The sequence below is a fragment of the Salvelinus alpinus genome, chromosome 34 (assembly GCF_045679555.1).
Source record: "Salvelinus alpinus chromosome 34, SLU_Salpinus.1, whole genome shotgun sequence".
NCBI classification, from domain to species: domain Eukaryota; kingdom Metazoa; phylum Chordata; class Actinopteri; order Salmoniformes; family Salmonidae; genus Salvelinus; species Salvelinus alpinus.
This window is the reverse complement of record NC_092119.1, coordinates 7551751-7577440: the sequence shown is the minus strand read 5'-3', so window position 1 is coordinate 7577440 and position 25690 is coordinate 7551751. Positions and strand designations below refer to the sequence as shown.

Below are 25690 nucleotides of genomic sequence, written 5' to 3'. Positions count from 1 at the left end.
GACAATTCCATCGACCTCATGGCTTGTATTTTGCTCGGACATGCACGGTCAACTGTGGGACCTTTTATAGACAGGTGTGTGACTTTCCAAATGTCCCATCAATTGAATTCACCACAGGTGGACTCCAATCAAGTTATAGAAACATCTCAAGGATGATCAATGGAAACAGGTTGCACCTGAGCTCAATATTGTTTTCCCATTGCTGCAGGAAAACATGTATTTAATCCATGTTAGAATAAGGCTGTAACTAGATGTGGAAAAAGTCAAGGGGTCTGAATTCTTTCTGATGGCACTATTTGCTTGATAACAAAGTAGAACACTTGATTCTTACGATACAGGTGTTTGGAACATTGCGCTTAAACATTAATTCAAATTATTTAGATATTTTGTCCAGCCCTAACATTAACTGTCTTCCACTAGTTATTCTGAGGTCTACTGTCCTCTGTCCCCAGAGTACCACTCCGTCTGTTCCTCGTAAGGTCAATGCCCAGTGGGTGGTGGGCATCACTCAAGCCAAAGAGGCTGCCTGCCTGGCCCTGGAGGAACGCCTGGTCAAGTACACCTTTACCCACGATAGTGGCGGACCACACCTCAACCCCTGCGTGCTGGCTAAGCTTTACCCTGCTGAGCCTGGCCCTTATCCTGTACCAGACCTGGATCAGGAACCATCCAGGCTGAGCCCCCAGGCAGACAGCAGCACTTCCCTGGGGAAGAAGAGAGGAGGCCCCAGAAAAACAGATGGGAAACGGAAGCAGACTACTTTTACACAGAAAAAGAAAGCTAACATCGTGGTCTCCCCTAAAGGACCAACACAGATGCTGTTTCAGGTCTGGAATAACTAGCATATACTGCTTCTTACCTCAATGTTTATGGTCTATGTAGTATGTTATTTACAGACCAATGTATTGATAAGTTTAAAATTGGGTTTCAAGAGTTAAAACAGTCCCTTTCTGCTGATCTTTGTGTTGTCCTAAGTTTGAAGTAACGTGTTTGTAGGATGGCCTCTCCACCACCTCAGAGACTGAACTACTTGAATCTCAGAACCAGAGGAGGTCCAAACTGAAAACTGAGAGGACGAGATCCAAAGGGGTTGTTGTGACCACAGACATCCCAGAAACCCCGTCAGCTGCACCTACAGCTATAGGTAAGTTAGGGTCATATCAACATATCGTCTGTTTCTCTGTCAGAAACCCCGTCAGCTGCACCTACAGCTATAGGTAAGTTAGGGTCATATCAACATATCGTCTGTTTCTCTGTCAGAAACCCCGTCAGCTGCACCTACAGCTATAGGTAAGTTAGGGTCATATCAACATATCGTCTGTTTCTCTGTCAGAAACCCCGTCACCTGCACCTACAGCTATAGGTAAGTTAGGGTCATATCAACATATCGTCTGTTTCTCTGTCAGAAACCCCGTCAGCTGCACCTACAGCTATAGGTAAGTTAGGGTCATGTCAACATATCATCTGTTTCTCTGTGTGGTGTGTTTATAGGTATTATTTAGCTTACTTAAACTAGAGTTGTCAGCTAATGCATGTTTTCTTCTTCTGGCTGAGAAAGGTTCCAATACTAAAACACTTCCCATTTTTTGTCGTTCAGGTTTTGTCGTTGTTCACATCTGTTTGGTGTGAAGTAAATATTTCAGATTTTATTTTGATAGTTTTTTTCCCTGTGAAGCACATTGCTTTGCATTCCATGTCTGAAATGTGCTGTTTATATAAACATTGATTTGATTAACGAACAGCTGAAGGAAGATCCCAAAGGTGAGCTGTTGCTGATATCAACTCAGTCCATTATTTCCATAGGGCCTCTTGTTAGGTTCTCAACAAACAGTAAAAACTCAAACGGATGACTAGGAAAAAGCTCAAACCAAGTTTGTTGGGTCAAACTTAGGAAGTACGCCTGTATCTTTGTATTGACTGGGTGTATTGATACACCATCCAAAGTGAAATTAACTTTTCCATTCTCAAAGGGATGTTCAATGTCTGCTTAGGTGCCCTTCTTTGCGAACCTTTGGAAAACCTCCCAGGTCTTTGTGGTTGAATCTGTGCTTAAAATGTGTAGCTCGACTGAGGGACCTTACAATTATCTGTATGTGTGGGGTACAGAGATGAGGTAGTCATTTAATAATCATGTTTAACACTATTATTGCACACCGAGTAAGTCCATGCAACTGTTATGTCACTTGTTAAGCATACATCACTAAGGCCCTATCATGGTCCACACACGTCGCTAAGGCCCTATCATGGTCCACACACGTCGCTAAGGCCCTATCATGGTCCGCACGCGTCGCTAAGGCCCTATCATGGTCCGCACGCGTCGCTAAGGCCCTATCATGGTCCGCACGCGTCGCTAAGGCCCTATCATGGTCCGCACGCGTCGCTAAGGCCCTATCATGGTCCGCACGCGTCGCTAAGGCCCTATCATGGTCCGCACACGTCGCTAAGGCCCTATCATGGTCCGCACACGTCGCTAAGGCCCTATCATGGTCCGCACGCGTCGCTAAGGCCCTATCATGGTCCGCACGCGTCGCTAAGGCCCTATCATGGTCCGCACACATCGCTAAGGCCCTATCATGGTCCGCACACGTCGCTAAGGCCCTATCATGGTCCGCACGCGTCGCTAAGGCCCTATCATGGTCCGCACGCGTCGCTAAGGCCCTATCATGGTCCGCACACATCGCTAAGGCCCTATCATGGTCCGCACGCGTCGCTAAGGCCCTATCATGGTCCGCACGCGTCGCTAAGGCCCTATCATGGTCCGCACGCGTCGCTAAGGCCCTATCATGGTCCGCACGCGTCGCTAAGGCCCTATCATGGTCCGCACGCGTCGCTAAGGCCCTATCATGGTCCGCACGCGTCGCTAAGGCCCTATCATGGTCCGCACGCGTCGCTAAGGCCCTATCATGGTCCGCACGCGTCGCTAAGGCCCTATCATGGTCCGCACGCGTCGCTAAGGCCCTATCATGGTCCGCACGCGTCGCTAAGGCCCTATCATGGTCCGCACGCGTCGCTAAGGCCCTATCATGGTCCGCACGCGTCGCTAAGGCCCTATCATGGTCCGCACACGTCGCTAAGGCCCTATCATGGTCCGCACGCGTCGCTAAGGCCCTATCATGGTCCGCACGCGTCGCTAAGGCCCTATCATGGTCCGCACGCGTCGCTAAGGCCCTATCATGGTCCGCACGCGTCGCTAAGGCCCTATCATGGTCCGCACGCGTCGCTAAGGCCCTATCATGGTCCGCACGCGTCGCTAAGGCCCTATCATGGTCCGCACGCGTCGCTAAGGCCCTATCATGGTCCGCACGCGTCGCTAAGGCCCTATCATGGTCCGCACGCGTCGCTAAGGCCCTATCATGGTCCGCACGCGTCGCTAAGGCCCTATCATGGTCCGCACACGTCGCTAAGGCCCTATCATGGTCCGCACACATCGCTAAGGCCCTATCATGGTCCGCACACATCGCTAAGGCCCTATCATGGTCCGCACGCGTCGCTAAGGCCCTATCATGGTCCGCACACGTCGCTAAGGCCCTATCATGGTCCGCACGCGTCGCTAAGGCCCTATCATGGTCCGCACACGTCGCTAAGGCCCTATCATGGTCCGCACACGTCGCTAAGGCCCTATCATGGTCCGCACACGTCGCTAAGGCCCTATCATGGTCCGCACACGTCGCTAAGGCCCTATCATGGTCCGCACGCGTCGCTAAGGCCCTATCATGGTCCGCACACGTCGCTAAGGCCCTATCATGGTCCGCACGCGTCGCTAAGGCCCTATCATGGTCCGCACGCGTCGCTAAGGCCCTATCATGGTCCGCACACATCGCTAAGGCCCTATCATGGTCCGCACGCGTCGCTAAGGCCCTATCATGGTCCGCACGCGTCGCTAAGGCCCTATCATGGTCCGCACACATCGCTAAGGCCCTATCATGGTCCGCACACGTCGCTAAGGCCCTATCATGGTCCGCACACGTCGCTAAGGCCCTATCATGGTCCGCACACGTCGCTAAGGCCCTATCATGGTCCGCACGCGTCGCTAAGGCCCTATCATGGTCCGCACACGTCGCTAAGGCCCTATCATGGTCCGCACGCGTCGCTAAGGCCCTATCATGGTCCGCACGCGTCGCTAAGGCCCTATCATGGTCCGCACACATCGCTAAGGCCCTATCATGGTCCGCACGCGTCGCTAAGGCCCTATCATGGTCCGCACGCGTCGCTAAGGCCCTATCATGGTCCGCACACATCACTAAGGCCCTATCATGGTCCGCACGCGTCGCTAAGGCCCTATCATGGTACAATGCACACTGACTGGACTGTACTAACACTCCAACACACACACACTACATACGCTCACACAAAAACAAAACACAAACACATGCATATTGACGCCACACACACACGCTCAGACATACACGCTTTTACACTCTTGACATACGCTGCTGTGACTTGGTATATTATCTATCCTGATTGCCTGGTCACTTTTACCCCTACCTACATGTACATAAACTCAGAAGAAAAAAAATGTCTTCTCACTGTCAACTGTGTTTATTTTCAGCAAACTTAACATGTGTAAATATTTGTATGAACATAACAAGATTCAACAACTGAGACATAAATTGAACAAGTTCCACAGACATGTGACTAACAGAAATGGAATAATGTGTCCCTGAACAAAGGGGGGGTCAAAATCAAAAGTAACAGTCGGTATCTGGTGTGGCCACCAGCTGCATTAAGTACTGCAGTGCATCTCCTCCTCATGGACTGCACCAGATTTGCCAGTTCTTGCTGTGAGATGTTACCCCACTCTTCCACCAAGGCACCTGCAAGTTCCCGGACATTTCTGTGGGGAATGGCCCTAGCCCTCACCCTCCGATCCAACAGGTCCCAGACGTGCTTAATAGGATTGAGATCTGGGCTCTTCGATGGCCATGGCAGAACACATACATTCCTGTCTTGCAGGAAATCACGCTGAGAATGAACAGTATGGCTAGTGGCATTGTCATGCTGGAGGGTCATGTCATGATGAGCCTGCAGGAAGGGTACCACATGAGGGAGGAGGATGTCTTCCCTGTAACGCACAGCGTTGAGATTTCCTACAATGACAACAAGCTCAGTCCGATGATGCTGTGACACACCACCCCAGACCATGACCGACCCTCCACCTCCAAAATCAATCCCGCTCCAGAGTACAGGCCTCGGTGTAACTCTCATTCCTTCAACGATAAACACGAATCCGACCATCACCCCTGGTGAGACAAAATCACGACTCGTCAGTGAAGAGTACCTTTTGCCAGTCCTGTCTGCTCCAGCGACGGTGGGTTTGTGCCCATAGGCGACGTTGTTGCCGGTGATGTTTGGTGAGGACTTGCCTTACAACAGGTCTACAAGCCCTCAGTCCAGCTTCTCTCAGCCTATTGCGGACAGTCTGAGCACTGATGGAGGGATTGTGCGTTCCTGGTGTAACTCGGGCAGTTGTTGTTGCCATCTTGTTCCTGTACCGCAGGTGTGATGTTCGGATGTACCGATCCTGGGCAGGTGTTGTTACTCGTGGTCTGCCACTGCGAGGACAATCAGCTGTCAGTCCTGTCTCCCTGTAGCGCTGTCTTAGGCATCTCACAGTACGGACATTGCAATTTTTTGCCCTGGCCACATCTGCAGTCCTCATGCCTCCTTGCAGCAAGCCTAAGGCACTTTCACGCAGATGAGCAGGGACCCTGGGCATATTTCTTTTGGTGTTTTTCAGAGTCAGTAGAAAGGCCTCTTTAGTGTCCTATGTTTTCATAACTGTGACTAATTGCCTAAGCTGTTAGTGTCTTAACGACCGTTCCACAGGTGCATGTTCATTAATTGTTTAGGGTTAATTGAACAAGCATTGGAAACAATGTTTAACCTCTCTAGGGTATGTGGGACGGTAGCGTCTCACCTCGTCAACAGCCAGTGAAACTGCAGGGCGCCAAATTCAAAACAACAGAAATCCCATAATTAAAATTCCTCAAACATACATGTATTTTACACCATTTTAAAGCCACAGTGTCCGATTTCAAAAAGGCTTTACGACGAAAGCAAACCAAACGATTATGTTAGGTCAGAGCCAAGTCACAGAAAAACACAGCCATTTTTCCAGCCAAAGAGAGGAGTCACAAAAAGCAGAAATATAGATAAAATGAATCACTAACCTTTGATGATCTTCATCAGATGACACTCATAGGACTTCATGTTACACAATACATGTTTGTTTTGTTCCATAAAGTCCATAATTTATGTCCAAATTCCTCCTTGTTCGCACGTTCAGTACACAATCTAAACTCACGACGTGTGGGCAGGTCCAGGCAAAAGTTCAGACGAAAAGTCATATTACAGTCCGTAGAAACATGTCAAACTAAGTATAGAAACAATCTTTAGGATGTTTTTAACATAAATCTTCAATAATGTTCCAACCGGAGAATTCCTTTGTCTTCAGAAATGCAATGGAACTCAAGCTAACTCTCACATGAACGTGTATGGTCAGTGCATGGTTAGCTCATGGCAGTCCTTACTCAATCCCCTCTCATTCGCCGCCACTTCACAGTAGAAGCATCAAACAAGGTTCTAAAGACTGTTGACATCTAGTGGAATACTTAGGAAGTGCAATATGACCCCATTTCCACTGTATCTTGGATAAGCAAAGAGTTGAAAAACTAAAAACCTCAGATATCCCACTTCCTGGTTGGATTTTTTCTCAGGTTTTTGCCTGCCATATGAGTTATGTTATACTCACAGACATCATTCAAACAGTTTTAGAAACTTCAGAGTGTTTTCTATCCAAATCTACTAATAATATGCATATCCTAACATCTGGGCCTGAGTATCAGGCAGTTTACTCTGGGCACGCTTTTCATCCGGACGTGAAAATACTACCCCAAAGAAGTTAAACCCTTTACTCGTCAGTAAGCATGTCACGGCTCGTCAGTAAGCATGTCACGGTAAGGTCTACTACTGATGTATTCGGAGCACGTGACACCATTTGATTTTGAAGTTGATTAAATATGGATTATGAGGTCCTTAATATATCTTCTTGGTCTTTCTTCGACACGGAGTGCTGTAAATATCCTGGAGGACAGGCAGCGTGCCCACAGTGATGCGTTGGGCTGACCGCAACACCCTCTGAAGAGCCAGGCGGTTGCTGTACCAGGCGGTGATGCACCATTGAGAGCATTCTGTTGGGCTGCATCTGTAGAAGTTTATGGGTCTTATGGGCCAATGGCAAGTTTCTTCAGGAGTTGGGATATGCAAGAAACATCTTTCCAATTCGCACCATGCGTGAAATAAGACAAATATAAGCACCCACCAAATTATTATTATTTGTAGTCAACTTCATTCTGAAGTTATCGGTGGTCGATAACCATCTTCTATGTTTAGCAGAGATCTGTGTATAAAGGGCAAAAAGCATATTTGCTGTTTTCTTTGCTGTTCTAAATAATGAGCTTTTTGAAGTGCATCTTAAGTAATGCTGGTTTTGGGAAACCCGCTCGGGGAGATTTAACGATGCTCCTACCAAAGTGCTAACGATGAATTTATCCCTAAATGAATTGCGTTGTTTCATAACCTCTCCTAGGGGTGTGCCAACATAGCCACTCTCGTAATCATATCTGTAAATTGACAGTTGATAATCGGATGATACTTGTGATTGGGAAGAAGTGTTTTAATATGCTTAAGTATATGTTCGCACAATACCTCCCTGCGCGTTCTCGCTGCAAAAAAAATTTAGATTAGGAGCAGTGCGCTGTTGAGGTCTGTGGATGTGTCCTCAACTTGCAGTTTGCTGTCACTCACTCAGAATGAGCTACAGTGTTTCATCTTGTTCCCAACCCTGCACAACTTGTTAGATATTATGCACATTGATAGCTTGATAACAAACGTCCTCACCATGTGATTTATCATAGTAGCTGGCAGAAGGAATCTAAATGATCAGACTGAAAACATGCAAGGGAAAAGTGATCAGGTAAAATTATGAAGCGAGTGGACGGTAGAAATACAGCTTCGCTATCCAATCAGAGCTGCAGGATCAACGTCCAGCCCGCCCTTCTCTTTACAGACAGGCAAACTAGCCAGTCGAGTTATTAAGACCACATAGCACCTCACTTGACTGACATAAGAAATGTTTCCGGATAATTACTCAAAATACTCCATATAGTGGTATCCATAAAATAGCCCATATCCGTTGTGATACTCATTTTGTCCAACTACTTGGCACACCACTATCATCTCCTGTCTCTGTTTGCAGGTAGGAAGGAACGTCAGAAGCAGCAGCCTGGTCAACAGCCCGGTAAACGAGCTCTGAAGGAGACTGAGGAGAAGGACCAACAGCCCGGTAAACAAGGTCTAAAGGAGACTCAGGAGAAGGACCAACAGCCCGGTAAACGAGCTCTGAAGGAGACTGAGGAGAAGGACCAACAGCCCGGTAAACAAGGTCTAAAGGAGACTCAGGAGAAGGACCAACAGCCCGGTAAACAAGCTCTGAAGGAGACTGAGGAGAAGGACCAACAGCCCGGTAAACAAGGTCTAAAGGAGACTGAGGAGAAGGACCAACAGCCCGGTAAACGAGCTCTGAAGGAGACTGAGGAGAAGGACCAACAGCCCGGTAAACGAGCTCTGAAGGAGACTGAGGAGAAGGACCAACAGCCCGGTAAACGAGCTCTGAAGGAGACTGAAGAGAAGGACCAACAGCCCGGTAAACAAGCTCTGAAGGAGACTGAGGAGAAGGACCAACAGCCCGGTAAACGAGCTCTGAAGGAGACTGAAGAGAAGGACCAACAGCCCGGTAAACAAGCTCTGAAGGAGACTGAAGAGAAGGACCAACAGCCCGGTAAACGAGCTCTGAAGGAGACTGAGGAGAAGGACCAACAGCCCAAAAAGAAACCTAGAGTAGGTGACAAACAGAAGGTGAGTTAATAATTAGTGGCACTGTTTATTCCTGGTATGTTGCCTTTAGATGTCCCTGTGAGGATGAGTCTGATCTTCCTCTCCTAACTCCCAGGCTATGGCAGCAGAGTTCTGCGCACCCACGAAGAAGAGAAACAGAAAGAAAACGGAGAACGAAGTCAAAGGATCCACTAGTTCTAAATCACCAGAGAAAGAATCAGAGAAGATTAAGCCAATCAGGAAGAGGCATGACTTGGCCATCCAATCAGCAGCTTCCCATGCCAAGAAGAGGAAGCGAGCAGCAGCCAGTCCTGAGCCAGAGGGCTCTGGCAGTGAGGAGCGTCCAGAGTCCCCCAGTGACAGCATAGACCAGGCCAACGGGGCCAAGAAGGCTAACGGAGGAGGCTCCAAGAAGGAATCTGTCTGTCAGGTGAGACTCTAGAATGTCTCCACTCATCTCCTGGGGCTGAGTTTGGGGGGAGTTTCAATGGGACTGGGTTGGGGGGGAGTTTCAATGGGACTGGGTTGGGGGGAGTTTCAATGGGACTGGGTTGGGGGGGAGTTTCAATGGGACTGGGTTGGAGGGGGAGTTTCAATGGGACTGGGTTGGGGGGGAGTTTCAACGGGACTGGGTTGGGGGGGAGTTTCAATGGGACTGGGTTGGAGGGGGAGTTTCAATGGGACTGGGTTGGAGGGGGAGTTTCAATGGGACTGGGTTGGGGGGGAGTTTCATTGGGACTGGGTTGGAGGGGGAGTTTCAATGGGACTGGGTTGGAGGGGGAGTTTCAATGGGACTGGGTTGGGGGGAGTTTCAATGGGACTGGGTTGGAGGGGGAGTTTCAATGGGACTGGGTTGGAGGGGGAGTTTCAATGGGACTGAGTTGGGGGGGAGTTTCAATGGGACTGGGTTGGGGGGGGGGGGTTTCATTGGGGCTGGGTTGGGGGGGAGTTCAATGGGGCTGGGTTGGAGGGGGAGTTTCAATGGGGCTGAGTTGGGGGGAGTTTCAATGGGACTGGGTTGGAGGGGGAGTTTCAATGGGACTGGGTTGGAGGGGGAGTTTCAATGGGACTGGGTTGGAGGGGGAGTTTCAATGAGACTAGGTTGGGAGGGGGGTTTCAATGGGACTGAGTTGGGGGGGGGACTTTCAATGGGACTGGGTTGGGGGGGAGTTTCAATGGGACTGGGTTGGGGGGAGTTTCATTGGGACTGGGTTGGGGGGGAGTTCAATGGGGCGGGGTTGGAGGGGGAGTTTCAATGGGACTGGGTTGGGTGGGGAGTTTCAATGGGACTGAGTTGGAGGGGGAGTTTCAATGGGGCTGAGTTGGGGGGAGTTTCAATGGGACTGGGTTGGGGGGAGTTTCAATGGGACTGGGTTGGGGGGAGTTTCAATGGGACTGGGTTGGGGGGGAGTTTCAATGGGACTGGGTTGGTGGGGAGTTTCAATGGGACTGGGTTGGGGGGGAGTTTCAATGGGACTGGGTTGGGGGGGGGGGGTTTCATTGGGGCTGGGTTGGGGGGGAGTTCAATGGGGCTGGGTTGGAGGGGGAGTTTCAATGGGGCTGAGTTGGGGGGAGTTTCAATGGGACTGGGTTGGAGGGGGAGTTTCAATGGGACTGGGTTGGAGGGGGAGTTTCAATGGGACTGGGTTGGAGGGGGAGTTTCAATGAGACTAGGTTGGGAGGGGGGTTTCAATGGGACTGAGTTGGGGGGGGGACTTTCAATGGGACTGGGTTGGGGGGGAGTTTCAATGGGACTGGGTTGGAGGAGAGTTTCAATGGAACTGGGTTGGGGGGGGAGTTTCAATGGGACTGGGTTGGGGGGGGTTTCATTGGGACTGGGTTGGGGGGGGAGTTCAATGGGGCTGGGTTGGAGGGGGAGTTTCAATGGGGCTGAGTTGGGGGGAGTTTCAATGGGACTGGGTTGGAGGGGGAGTTTCAATGAGACTGGGTTGGGAGGGGTGTTTCAATGGGACTGAGTTGGGGGGGGAGTTTCAATGAGACTAGGTTGGGAGGGGTGTTTCAATGGGACTGGGTTGGGAGGGAATTTCAATGGGACTGGGTTGGGGGGGAGTTTCATTGGGACTGGGTTGGGGGGGAGTTCAATGGGGCTGGGTTGGAGGGGGAGTTTCAATGGGACTGGGTTGGGTGGGGAGTTTCAATGGGACTGAGTTGGAGGGGGAGTTTCAATGGGGCTGAGTTGGGGGGAGTTTCAATGGGACTGGGTTGGGGGGGGAGTTTCAATGGGACTGGGTTGGGTGGGGAGTTTCAATGGGACTTGGTTGGGGGGGAGTTTCAATGGGACTGGGTTGGGGGGAGTTTCAATGGGACTGGGTTGGGGGGAGTTTCAATGGGACTGGGTTGGGGGGGAGTTTCAATGGGACTGGTTTGGGGGGGGTTTCAATGGGACTGGGTTGGGGGGGAGTTTCAATGGGACTGGGTTGGGGGGGAGTTTCAATGGTACTGGGTTGGAGGGGAGTTCCAATGGGACTGGGTTGGGGGGAGATTCAATGGGACTGGGTTGGGGGGAGATTCAATGGGACTGGGTTGGGGGGAGATTCAATGGGACTGGGTTGGGGGGAGATTCAATGGGACTGGGTTGGGGGGGAGTTTCAATGGGACTGGGTTGGACGGGGAGTTTCGTTGGGGGGAGTTTCAGTTGGACTGGGTTGGGGGGGAGTTTCAATGGGACTGGTTTGGGGGGGGGGTTTCAATGGGACTGGGTTGGGGGGGAGTTTCAATGGGACTGGGTTGGGGGGGAGTTTCAATGGGACTGGGTTGGGGGGGAGTTTCAATGGGACTGGGTTGGGGGGGGAGTTTCAATGGGGCTGGGTTTGGGGGAGTTTCAATGGGACTGGGTTGGGGAGGGGGGGTTTCAATGGGACTGGGTTGGGGCTGGGTTGGGGGGAGTTTCAATGGGGCTGGGTTGGGGGGAGTTTCAATGGGACTGGGTTGGGGGGGGGTTTCAATGGGGCTGGGTTTGGGGGAGTTTCAATGGGACTGGGTTGGGGGGGAGTTTCAATGGGGCTGGGTTTGGGGGAGTTTCAATGGGACTGGGTTGGGGGGGAGTTTCAATGGGTCTGGGTTTGGGGGAGTTTCAATGGGACTGGGTTGGGGGGAGTTTCAATGGGGCTGGGTTGGAGGGGGAGTTTCAATGGGACTGGGTTGGGGGGGAGTTTCAATGGTACTGGGTTGGAGGGGAGTTCCAATGGGACTGGGTTGGGGGGAGATTCAATGGGACTGGGTTGGGGAGGGGAGATTTCAATGGGACTGGGTTGGGGGGAGATTCAATGGGACTGGGTTGGGGGGAGATTCAATGGGACTGGGTTGGGGGGGAGTTTCAATGGGACTGGGTTGGACGGGGAGTTTCAATGGGACTGGGTTGGGGGGGAGTTTCAATGGGACTGGGTTGGGGCTGGGTTGGGGGAGTTTCAATGGGACTGGGTTGGGGGGGAGTTTCAATGGGACTGGGTTGGAGGGGGAGTTTCAATGGGACTGGGTTGGGGGGGAGTTTCAATGGGACTGGGTTGGGGGGGAGTTTCAATGGGACTGGGTTGGGCGGGGAGTTTCAATGGGGCTGGGTTTGGGGGAGTTTCAATGGGACTGGGTTGGGGAGGGGGGGTTTCAATGGGACTGGGTTGGGGCTGGGTTGGGGGGAGTTTCAATGGGGCTGGGTTGGGGGGAGTTTCAATGGGACTGGGTTGGGGGGGGGTTTCAATGGGGCTGGGTTTGGGGGAGTTTCAATGGGACTGGGTTGGGGGGGAGTTTCAATGGGGCTGGGTTTGGGGGAGTTTCAATGGGACTGGGTTGGGGGGGAGTTTCAATGGGGCTGGGTTTGGGGGAGTTTCAATGGGACTGGGTTGGGGGGAGTTTCAATGGGGCTGGGTTGGAGGGGGAGTTTCAATGGGACTGGGTTGGGGGGGAGTTTCAATGGGACTGGGTTGGGGGGGAGTTTCAATGGGGCTCGGTTTGGGGGAGTTTCAATGGGACTGGGTTGGGGAGGGGGGGTTTCAATGGGACTGGGTTGGGGGGAGTTTCAATGGGACTGGGTTGGGGGGAGTTTCAATGGGACTGGGTTGGGGGGGAGTTTCAATGGGACTGGGTTGGGGGGGAGTTTCAATGGGACTGGGTTGGGGGGGAGTTTCAATGGGACTGGGTTGGGGCTGGGTTGGGGGAGTTTCAATGGGACTGGGTTGGGGGGGAGTTTCAATGGGACTGGGTTGGAGGGGGAGTTTCAATGGGACTGGGTTGGGGGGAGTTTTAATGGGGCTGGGTTGGGGGGGAGTTTCAATGGGACTGGGTTGGACGGGGAGCTTCAATGGGGCTGGGTTTGGGGGAGTTTCAATGGGACTGGGTTGGGGAGGGGGGGTTTCAATGGGACTGGGTTGGGGCTGGGTTGAGGGGAGTTTCAATGGGGCTGGGTTGGGGGGAGTTTCAATGGGACTGGGTTGGGGGGGGGTTTCAATGGGGCTGGGTTTGGGGGAGTTTCAATGGGACTGGGTTGGGGGGAGTTTCAATGGGACTGGGTTGGGGGGGAGTTTCAATGGGACTGGGTTGGGGGGGAGTTTCAATGGGGCTTGGTTTGGGGGAGTTTCAATGGGACTGGGTTGGGGAGGGGGGGTTTCAATGGGACTGGGTTGGGGGGAGTTTCAATGGGACTGGGTTGGGGGGAGTTTCAATGGGACTGGGTTGGGGGGGAGTTTCAATGGGACTGGGTTGGGGGGGAGTTTCAATGGGACTGGGTTGGGGGGGAGTGGGGCTGGGTTGGGGCTGAGTTGGGGGAGTTTCAATGGGACTGGGTTGGGGGGGAGTTTCAATGGGACTGGGTTGGAGGGGGAGTTTCAATGGGACTGGGTTGGGGGGAGTTTTAATGGGGCTGGGTTGGGGGGGAGTTTCAATGGGACTGGGTTGGGACGGGGAGTTTCAATGGGGCTGGGTTGGGGGGAGTTTCAATGGGGCTGGGTCTGGGTTGGGGGGGTTTCAATGGGGCTGGGTTTGGGGGAGTTTCAATGGGACTGGGTTGGGGGGGAGTTTCAATGGGGCTGGGTTTGGGGGAGTTTCAATGGGACTGGGTTGGGGGGGAGTTTCAATGGGGCTGGGTTTGGGGGAGTTTCAATGGGACTGGGTTGGGGGGAGTTTCAATGGGGCTGGGTTGGAGGGGGAGTTTCAATGGGACTGGGTTGGGGGGGAGTTTCAATGGGACTGGGTTGGGGGGGAGTTTCAATGGGGCTCGGTTTGGGGGAGTTTCAATGGGACTGGGTTGGGGAGGGGGGGTTTCAATGGGACTGGGTTGGGGGGAGTTTCAATGGGACTGGGTTGGGGGGAGTTTCAATGGGACTGGGTTGGGGGGGAGTTTCAATGGGACTGGGTTGGGGGGGAGTTTCAATGGGACTGGGTTGGGGGGGAGTTTCAATGGGACTGGGTTGGGGCTGGGTTGGGGGAGTTTCAATGGGACTGGGTTGGGGGGGAGTTTCAATGGGACTGGGTTGGGGGGGAGTTTCAATGGGGCTCGGTTTGGGGGAGTTTCAATGGGACTGGGTTGGGGAGGGGGGGTTTCAATGGGACTGGGTTGGGGGGAGTTTCAATGGGACTGGGTTGGGGGGAGTTTCAATGGGACTGGGTTGGGGGGGAGTTTCAATGGGACTGGGTTGGGGGGGAGTTTCAATGGGACTGGGTTGGGGGGGAGTTTCAATGGGACTGGGTTGGGGCTGAGTTGGGGGAGTTTCAATGGGACTGGGTTGGGGGGGAGTTTCAATGGGACTGGGTTGGAGGGGGAGTTTCAATGGGACTGGGTTGGGGGGAGTTTTAATGGGGCTGGGTTGGGGGGGAGTTTCAATGGGACTGGGTTGGACGGGGAGTTTCAATGGGGCTGGGTTGGGGGGAGTTTCAATGGGGCTGGGTTGGGGGGAGTTTCAATGGGGCTGGGTTTGGGGGAGTTTCAATGGGACTGGGTTGGGGGGGAGTTTCAATGGGGCTGGGTTTGGGGGAGTTTCAATGGGACTGGGTTGGGGGGGAGTTTCAATGGGGCTGGGTTTGGGGGAGTTTCAATGGGACTGGGTTGGGGGGAGTTTCAATGTGGCTGGGTTGGAGGGGGAGTTTCAATGGGACTGGGTTGGGGGGGAGTTTCAATGGGACTGGGTTGGGGGGGAGTTTCAATGGGGCTCGGTTTGGGGGAGTTTCAATGGGACTGGGTTGGGGAGGGGGGGTTTCAATGGGACTGGGTTGGGGGGAGTTTCAATGGGACTGGGTTGGGGGGAGTTTCAATGGGACTGGGTTGGGGGGGAGTTTCAATGGGACTGGGTTGGGGGGGAGTTTCAATGGGACTGGGTTGGGGGGGAGTTGGTTGGGGCTGGGTTGGGGGAGTTTCAATGGGACTGGGTTGGGGGGGAGTTTCAATGGGACTGGGTTGGAGGGGGAGTTTCAATGGGACTGGGTTGGGGGGAGTTTTAATGGGGCTGGGTTGGGGGGGAGTTTCAATGGGACTGGGTTGGACGGGGAGTTTCAATGGGGCTGGGTTTGGGGGAGTTTCAATGGGGCTGGGTTGGGCGGGGAGTTTCAATGGGGCTGGGTTGGGGGGAGTTTCAATGGGGCTGGGTTGGGGGGGAGTTTCAATGGGGCTGGGTTTGGGGGAGTTTCAATGGGACTGGGTTGGGGGGGAGTTTCAATGGGGCTGGGTTTGGGGGAGTTTCAATGGGACTGGGTTGGGGGGGAGTTTCAATGGGGCTGGGTTTGGGGGAGTTTCAATGGGACTGGGTTGGGGGGAGTTTCAATGGGGCTGGGTTGGAGGGGGAGTTTCAATGGGACTGGGTTGGGGGGGAGTTTCAATGGGACTGGGTTGGGGGGGAGTTTCAATGGGGCTCGGTTTGGGGGAGTTTCAATGGGACTGGGTTGGGGAGGGGGGGTTTCAATGGGACTGGGTTGGGGGGAGTTTCAATGGGACTGGGTTGGGGGGAGTTTCAATGGGACTGGGTTGGGGGGGAGTTTCAATGGGACTGGGTTGGGGGGGAGTTTCAATGGGACTGGGTTGGGGGGGAGTTTCAATGGGGCTGGGTTGGGGCTGGGTTGGGGGAGTTTCAATGGGACTGGGTTGGGGGGGAGTTTCAATGGGACTGGGTTGGAGGGGGAGTTTCAATGGGACTGGGTTGGGGGGAGTTTTAATGGGGCTGGGTTGGGGGGGAGTTTCAATGGGACTGGGTTGGACGGGGAGTTTCAATGGGGCTCGGTTTGGGGGAGTTTCAATGGGACTGGGTTGGGGAGGGGGGGTTTCAATGGGACTGGGTTGGGGCTGGGTTGGGGGGAGTTTCAATGGGGCTGGGTTGGGGGGAGTTTCAATGGGACTGGGTTGGGGGGGGGTTTCAATGGGGCTGGGTTTGGGGGAGTTTCAATGGGACTGGGTTGGGGGGGAGTTTCAATGGGGCTGGGTTTGGGGGAGTTTCAATGGGACTGGGTTGGGGGGGAGTTTCAATGGGGCTGGGTTTGGGGGAGTTTCAATGGGACTGGGTTGGGGGGAGTTTCAATGTGGCTGGGTTGGAGGGGGAGTTTCAATGGGACTGGGTTGGGGGGGAGTTTCAATGGGACTGGGTTGGGGGGGAGTTTCAATGGGGCTCGGTTTGGGGGAGTTTCAATGGGACTGGGTTGGGGAGGGGGGGTTTCAATGGGACTGGGTTGGGGGGAGTTTCAATGGGACTGGGTTGGGGGGAGTTTCAATGGGACTGGGTTGGGGGGGAGTTTCAATGGGACTGGGTTGGGGGGGAGTTTCAATGGGACTGGGTTGGGGGGGAGTTGGTTGGGGCTGGGTTGGGGGAGTTTCAATGGGACTGGGTTGGGGGGGAGTTTCAATGGGACTGGGTTGGAGGGGGAGTTTCAATGGGACTGGGTTGGGGGGAGTTTTAATGGGGCTGGGTTGGGGGGGAGTTTCAATGGGACTGGGTTGGACGGGGAGTTTCAATGGGGCTGGGTTGGGGGGAGTTTCAATGGGGCTGGGTTGGGGGGAGTTTCAATGGGGCTGGGTTTGGGGGAGTTTCAATGGGACTGGGTTGGGGGGGGAGTTTCAATGGGACTGGGTTTGGGGGAGTTTCAATGGGACTGGGTTGGAGGGGGAGTTTCAATGGGACTGGGTTGGGGGGAGTTTCAATGGGACTGGGTTGGGGGGAGTTTCAATGGGGCTGGGTTGGAGGGGGAGTTTCAATGGGACTGGGTTGGGGGGGAGTTTCAATGGGACTGGGTTGGGGGGGAGTTGCGTTGGGGCTCGGGTTGGGGGAGTTTCAATGGGACTGGGTTGGGGGGGAGTTTCAATGGGACTGGGTTGGAGGGGGAGTTTCAATGGGACTGGGTTGGGGGGAGTTTCAATGGGACTGGGTTGGACGGGGAGTTTCAATGGGGCTGGGTTGGGGGGAGTTTCAATGGGGCTGGGTTGGGGGGGGTTTCAATGGGGCTGGGTTTGGGGGAGTTTCAATGGGACTGGGTTGGGGGGAGTTTCAATGGGGCTGGGTTGGAGGGGGAGTTTCAATGGGACTGGGTTGGGGGGGAGTTTCAATGGGACTGGGTTGGGGGGGAGTTTCAATGGGGCTCGGTTTGGGGGAGTTTCAATGGGACTGGGTTGGGGAGGGGGGGTTTCAATGGGACTGGGTTGGGGGGAGTTTCAATGGGACTGGGTTGGGGGGGGGTTTCAATGGGGCTGGGTTTGGGGGAGTTTCAATGGGACTGGGTTGGGGGGGAGTTTCAATGGGGCTGGGTTTGGGGGAGTTTCAATGGGACTGGGTTGGGGGGGAGTTTCAATGGGGCTGGGTTTGGGGGAGTTTCAATGGGACTGGGTTGGGGGGAGTTTCAATGTGGCTGGGTTGGAGGGGGAGTTTCAATGGGACTGGGTTGGGGGGGAGTTTCAATGGGACTGGGTTGGGGGGGAGTTTCAATGGGGCTCGGTTTGGGGGAGTTTCAATGGGACTGGGTTGGGGAGGGGGGGTTTCAATGGGACTGGGTTGGGGGGAGTTTCAATGGGACTGGGTTGGGGGGAGTTTCAATGGGACTGGGTTGGGGGGGAGTTTCAATGGGACTGGGTTGGGGGGGAGTTTCAATGGGACTGGGTTGGGGGGGAGTTGGTTGGGGCTGGGTTGGGGGAGTTTCAATGGGACTGGGTTGGGGGGGAGTTTCAATGGGACTGGGTTGGAGGGGGAGTTTCAATGGGACTGGGTTGGGGGGAGTTTTAATGGGGCTGGGTTGGGGGGGAGTTTCAATGGGACTGGGTTGGACGGGGAGTTTCAATGGGGCTGGGTTGGGGGGAGTTTCAATGGGACTGGGTTGGGGGGAGTTTCAATGGGACTAGGTTGGGGGGAGTTTCAATGGGACTGGGTTGGGGGGGGGGTTTCAATGGGACTGGGTTGGGGGGAGTTTCAATGGGACTGGGTTGGAGGGGGAGTTTCAATGGGACTGGGTTGGGGGGAGTTTCAATGGGACTGGGTTGGGGGGGACTTTCAATGGGACTGGGTTGGGGGGGAGTTTTATTGGGGCTGGGTTGGGGGGGAGTTTCAATGGGACTGGGTTGGACGGGGAGTTTCAATGGGACTGGGTTGGGGGGGAGTTTTATTGGGGCTGGGTTGGGGGGGTTTCAATGTGTTGCTGACGGTATTTGTCTGTTGTAGGTTGCTGTCTTGTCGGTGTGGGGTTCACTATGTTGCTGTCTTGTCGTTGTGGGGTTCACTATGTTGCTGTCTTGTCGGTGTGGGGTTCACTATGTTGCTGTCTTGTCGGTGTGGGGTTCACTATGTTGCTGTCTTGTCGGTGTGGGGTTCACTATGTTGCTGTCTTGTCGGTGTGGGGTTCACTATGTTGCTGTCTTGTCGGTGTGGGGTTCACTATGCTGCTGTCTTGTCGGTGTGGGGTTCACTATGTTGCTGTCTTGTCGGTGTGGGGTTCACTATGTTGCTGTCTTGTCGGTGTGGGGTTCACTATGTTGCTGTCTTGTCGGTGTGGGGTTCACTATGTTGCTGTCTTGTCGGTGTGGGGTTCACTATGTTGCTGTCTTGTCGGTGTGGGGTTCACTATGTTGCTGTCTTGTCGGTGTGGGGTTCACTATGTTGCTGTCTTGTCGGTGTGGGGTTCACTATGCTGCTGTCTTGTCGGTGTGGGGTTCACTATGTTGCTGTCTTGTCGGTGTGGGGTTCACTATGTTGCTGTCTTGTCGGTGTGGGGTTCACTATGTTGCTGTTTTGTCGGTGTGGGGTTCACTATGCTGCTGTCTTGTCGGTGTGGGGTTCACTATGTTGCTGTCTTGTCGGTGTGGGGTTCACTATGTTGCTGTCTTGTCGGTGTGGGGTTCACTATGTTGCTGACGGTGTTTGTCTGTTGTAGGTGTGTGAGCAGGTTGGAGAGGACGTGGTGCCATGTGAGGGTCAGTGCTGTGGGTCCTTTCACCTCTCCTGTCTAGGATCCACCCTCCAACCACAGGACAAGCTGCTCTGTCCAGACTGCACCTCAGGTAAGATACCTCTCCTGTCTAGGATCCACCCTCCAACCACAGGACAAGCTGCTCTGTCCAGACTGCACCTCAGGTAAGATACCTCTCCTGTCTAGGATCCACCTTCCAACCACAGGACAAGCTGCTCTGTCCAGACTGCACCTCAGGTAAGATACCTCTCCTGTCTAGGATCCACCCTCCAACCACAGGACAAGCTGCTCTGTCCAGACTGCACCTCAGGTAAGATACCTCTCCTGTCTAGGATCCACCTTCCAACCACAGGACAAGCTGCTCTGTCCAGACTGCACCTCAGGTAAGATACCTCTCCTGTCTAGGATCCACCCTCAAACCACAGGACAAGCTGCTCTGTCCAGACTGCACCTCAGGTAAGATACCTCTCCTGACTAGGATCCACCCTCAAACCACAGGACAAGCTGCTCTGTCCAGACTGCACCTCAGGTAAGATACCTCTCCTGTCTAGGATCCACCCTCAAACCACAGGACAAGCTGCTCTGTCCAGACTGCACCTCAGGTAAGATACCTCTCCTGTCTAGGATCCACCCTCAAACCACAGGACAAGCTGCTCTGTCCAGACTGCACCTCAGGTAAGATACCTCTCCTGTCTAGGATCCACCCTCCAACCACAGGACAAGCTGCTCTGTCCAGACTGCACCTCAGGTAAGATACCTCTCCTGTCTAGGATCCACCCTCCAACCACAGGACAAGCTGCTCTGTCCAGACTGCACCTCAGGTAAGATACCTCTCCTGTCTAGGATCCACCCTCCAACCACAGGACAAGCTGCTCTGTCCAGACTGCACCTCAGGTAAGATACCTCTCCTGTCTAGGATCCACCCTCAAACCACAGGACAAGCTGCTCTGTCCAGACTGCACCTCAGGTAAGATACCTATCCTGTCTAGGATCCACCCTCAAACCACAGGACAGGCTGCTCTGTCCAGACTGCACCTCAGGTAAGATACCTCTCCTGGTAATGACTGGTGGCAGGTTAACACCATCTGTCTATCCTCTCCAGGGTTAACCCTGACTCCCTCTCTATCTCCAGTGTTAACCCTGACTCCCTCTCTCTCTCCAGTGTTAACCCTGACTCCCTCTCTCTCTCCAGTGTTAACCCTGACTCCCTCTCTCTCCAGTGTTAACCCTGACTCCCTCTCTCTCTCCAGTGTTAACCCTGACTCCCTCTTTCTCTCCAGTGTTAACCCTGACTCCCTCTCTCTCTCCAGTGTTAACCCTGACTCCCTCTCTCTCCAGTGTTAACCCTGACTCCCTCTCTCTCTCCAATGTTAACCCTGACTCCCTCTCTCTCTCCAGGGTTAACCCTGACTCCCTCTCTCTCTCCAGGGTTAACCCTGACTCTCTCTCTCTCTCTCCAGGGTTAACCCTGACTCCCTCTCTCTCCAGTGTTAACCCTGACTCCCTTTCTCTCTCTCCAGTGTTAACCCTGACTCCCTCTCTCTCTCCAGGGGTGCACCAGTGTTTCAGCTGTAAGCTGTCGGAGGGGCAGGTGCATCGCTGTAACGTGCAGCATTGTGGGATGTTCTACCATGAAGCCTGCGTCCGCAACAATACCCTCACTGTGTTTGACAACAAGGGCTTCCACTGCCCGCTTCACACCTGCATCAGCTGTCACTCCAAACCCAAGGCTACCAAGGGTGAGCACTAACCCATACAACCTAACCCAAGGGTGAGCACTAACCCCTACAACCTAACCCAAGGGTGAGCACTAACCCTTACAACCTAACCCAAGGGTGAGCACTAACCCCTACAACCTAACCCAAGGGTGAGCACTAACCCCTACAACCTAACCCAAGGCTACCAAGGGTGAGGCAGACTGGGGCCCTAACTGCTAAACGCTAACCCTGAGTTTATGAACTGGGTGGTTTGAGCCCTGAATGCTGATTGGCTGACAGCCGTGGTATATCAAACCGTATACCACGGGTATGACAAAACATTTATTTTTACTCCTCTAATTATGTTGGTAACCAGTTTATAATAGCAATAAGGCGCCTCCGCGTTACGTCGTGCTTAAGAACAGCCCTTAGCCGTGGTATATTAGCCATATACCACACCCCCTCAGGCCTTATTGCTTAACGATACCACATGAACATTTAACTAGTTGTCTGAGGTTTGTCTCCCGTTGTAGTATAGGTCAGGTGTGTTAATATAATGGTGTATTATAGGTCAGGTGTGTTAATATCATGGTGTATTGTAGGTCAGGTGTGTTAATATAATGGTGTATTATAGGTCAGGTGTGTTAATATCATGGTGTATTGTAGGTCAGGTGTGTTAATATAATGTTGTATTATAGGTCAGGTGTGTTAATATAATGGTGTATTATAGGTCAGGTGTGTTAATATAATGTTGTATTATAGGTCAGGTGTGTTAATATAATGTTGTATTATAGGTCAGGTGTGTTAATATAATGTTGTATTATAGGTCAGGTGTGTTAATATCGTGGTGTATTGTAGGTCAGGTGTGTTAATATAATGTTGTATTATAGGTCAGGTGTGTTAATATCGTGGTGTATTATAGGTCAGGTGTGTTAATATCGTGGTGTATTATAGGTCAGGTGTGTTAATATCGTGGTGTATTATAGGTCAGGTGTGTTAATATCGTGGTGTATTATAGGTCAGGTGTGTTAATATAATGGTGTATTATAGGTCAGGTGTGTTAATATAATGGTGTATTATAGGTCAGGTGTGTTAATATAATGTTGTATTATAGGCCAGGTGTGTTAATATAATGTTGTATTATAGGTCAGGTGTGTTAATATAATGTTGTATTATAGGTCAGGTGTGTTAATATAATGTTTTATTATAGGTCAGGTGTGTTAATATTGTGGTGTATTGTAGGTCAGGTGTGTTAATATCGTGGTGTATTGTATGTCAGGTGTGTTAATATAATGTTGTATTATAGGTCAGGTGTGTTAATATAATGGTGTATTATAGGTCAGGTGTGTTAATATAATGTTGTATTATAGGTCAGGTGTGTTAATATCGTGGTGTATTATAGGTCAGGTGTGTTAATATAATGGTGTATTATAGGTCAGGTGTGTTAATATAATGGTGTATTATAGGTCAGGTGTGTTAATATAATGTTGTATTATAGGTCAGGTGTGTTAATATAATGTTGTATTATAGGTCAGGTGTGTTAATATAATGTTGTATTATAGGTCAGGTGTGTTAATATCGTGGTGTATTGTAGGTCAGGTGTGTTAATATAATGTTGTATTATAGGTCAGGTGTGTTAATATAATGTTATAGTATAGGTCAGGTGTGTTAATATAATGTTATAGTATAGGTCAGGTGTGTTAATATCGTGGTGTATTATCGGTCAGGTGTGTTAATATAATGTTGTGTATTATAGGTCAGGTGTGTTAATATCGTGGTGTATTATAGGTCAGGTGTGTTAATATAATGGTGTATTATAGGTCAGGTGTGTTATTGGTGTATTATAGGTCAGGTGTGTTAATATAATGTTATAGTATAGGTCAGGTGTGTTAATATAATGTTGTATAGGTCAGGTGTGTTAATATCGTGGTGTATTATCGGTCAGGTGTGTTAATATAATGTTGTATTATAGGTCAGGTGTGTTAATATCATGGTGTATTATAGGTCAGGTGTGTTAATATCATGGTGTATTGTAGGTCAGGTGTGTTAATATAATGGTGTATTATAGGTCAGGTGTGTTAATATCATGGTGTATTGTAGGTCAGGTGTGTTAATATAATGTTGTATTATAGGTCAGGTGTGTTAATATAATGGTGTATTATAGGTCAGGTGTGTTAATATAATGTTGTATTATAGGTCAGGTGTGTTAATATAATGTTGTATTATAGGTCAGGTGTGTTAATATAATGTTGTATTATAGGTCAGGTGTGTTAATATCGTGGTGTATTGTAGGTCAGGTGTGTTAATATAATGTTGTATTATAGGTCAGGTGTGTTAATATCGTGGTGTATTATAGGTCAGGTGTGTTAATATCGTGGTGTATTATAGGTCAGGTGTGTTAATATCGTGGTGTATTATAGGTCAGGTGTGTTAATATCGTGGTGTATTATAGGTCAGGTGTGTTAATATAATGGTGTATTATAGGTCAGGTGTGTTAATATAATGGTGTATTATAGGTCAGGTGTGTTAATATAATGTTGTATTATAGGCCAGGTGTGTTAATATAATGTTGTATTATAGGTCAGGTGTGTTAATATAATGTTGTATTATAGGTCAGGTGTGTTAATATAATGTTTTATTATAGGTCAGGTGTGTTAATATTGTGGTGTATTGTAGGTCAGGTGTGTTAATATCGTGGTGTATTGTATGTCAGGTGTGTTAATATAATGTTGTATTATAGGTCAGGTGTGTTAATATAATGGTGTATTATAGGTCAGGTGTGTTAATATAATGTTGTATTATAGGTCAGGTGTGTTAATATCGTGGTGTATTATAGGTCAGGTGTGTTAATATAATGGTGTATTATAGGTCAGGTGTGTTAATATAATGGTGTATTATAGGTCAGGTGTGTTAATATAATGTTGTATTATAGGTCAGGTGTGTTAATATAATGTTGTATTATAGGTCAGGTGTGTTAATATAATGTTGTATTATAGGTCAGGTGTGTTAATATCGTGGTGTATTGTAGGTCAGGTGTGTTAATATAATGTTGTATTATAGGTCAGGTGTGTTAATATAATGTTATAGTATAGGTCAGGTGTGTTAATATAATGTTATAGTATAGGTCAGGTGTGTTAATATCGTGGTGTATTATCGGTCAGGTGTGTTAATATAATGTTGTATTATAGGTCAGGTGTGTTAATATAATGGTGTATTATCGGTCAGGTGTGTTAATATAATGGTGTATTGTAGGTCAGGTGTGTTAATATAATGGTGTATTATAGGTCAGGTGTGTTAATATAATGTTGTATTATAGGTCAGGTGTGTTAATATAATGTTATAGTATAGGTCAGGTGTGTTAATATAATGTTATAGTATAGGTCAGGTGTGTTAATATCGTGGTGTATTATCGGTCAGGTGTGTTAATATAATGGTGTATTATAGGTCAGGTGTGTTAATATAATGTTATAGTATAGGTCAGGTGTGTTAATATAATGTTATAGTATAGGTCAGGTGTGTTAATATCGTGGTGTATTATCGGTCAGGTGTGTTAATATAATGGTGTATTATCGGTCAGGTGTGTTAATATAATGTTGTATTATAGGTCAGGTGTGTTAATATAATGTTGTATTATAGGTCAGGTGTGTTAATATAATGTTGTAGTATAGGTCAGGTGTGTTAATATAATGTTGTATTATAGGTCAGGTGTGTTAATATAATGTTGTATTGTAGGTCAGGTCAGGTGTGTTAATATAATGTTGTATTATAGGTCAGGTGTGTTAATATAATGTTGTATTATAGGTCAGGTGTGTTAATATAATGTTGTATTATAGGTCAGGTGTGTTAATATCATGTGGTGTATTGTAGGTCAGGTGTGTTAATATAATGTTGTAATGTAGGTCAGGTGTGTTAATATAATGTTGTAGTATAGGTCAGGTGTGTTAATATCGTGGTGTATTGTAGGTCAGGTGTGTTAATATCGTGGTGTATTATAGGTCAGGTGTGTTAATATAATGTTGTAATGTAGGTCAGGTGTGTTAATATTGTGGTGTATTGTAGGTCAGGTGTGTTAATATAATGTTGTATTATAGGTCAGGTGTGTTAATATAATGGTGTATTATAGGTCAGGTGTGTTAATATAATGGTATATTATAGGTCAGGTGTGTTAATATAATGTTGTAGTATAGGTCAGGTGTGTTAATATAATGTTGTAATGTAGGTCAGGTGTGTTAATATCGTGTTGTATTGTAGGTCAGGTGTGTTAATATAATGTTTTATTATAGGTCAGGTGTGTTAATATAATGTTGTATTATAGGTCAGGTGTGTTAATATAATGTTATAGTATAGGTCAGGTGTGTTAATATAATGTTGTATTATAGGTCAGGTGTGTTAATATCGTGGTGTATTATAGGTCAGGTGTGTTAATATCGTGGTGTATTATAGGTCAGGTGTGTTAATATCGTGGTGTATTATAGGTCAGGTGTGTTAATATCGTGGTGTATTATAGGTCAGGTGTGTTAATATAATGGTGTATTATAGGTCAGGTGTGTTAATATAATGTTGTATTATAGGTCAGGTGTGTTAATATAATGTTGTATTATAGGTCAGGTGTGTTAATATAATGTTGTATTATAGGTCAGGTGTGTTAATATAATGTTTTATTATAGGTCAGGTGTGTTAATATCGTGGTGTATTGTAGGTCAGGTGTGTTAATATCG

The 25690-nt window shown here is 50.0% G+C and overlaps 1 protein-coding gene across 2 annotated transcripts in view; it reads left to right on the top strand.

Moving 5' to 3' along the window:
- LOC139563577 (histone-lysine N-methyltransferase NSD2-like) overlaps positions 1-25690 on the top strand; it is an 83043-nt gene that overhangs the window by 19462 nt on the left and 37891 nt on the right. For both annotated transcript variants that reach the window (XM_071382364.1, XM_071382363.1), the window contains exons 5-10: positions 453-827; positions 997-1144; positions 8258-8916; positions 9011-9325; positions 19240-19366; positions 20826-21014. In XM_071382364.1, coding sequence (XP_071238465.1) covers positions 453-827; positions 997-1144; positions 8258-8916; positions 9011-9325; positions 19240-19366; positions 20826-21014 — 1813 coding nt within the window. The remainder of the gene's footprint in view (positions 1-452; positions 828-996; positions 1145-8257; positions 8917-9010; positions 9326-19239; positions 19367-20825; positions 21015-25690) is intronic.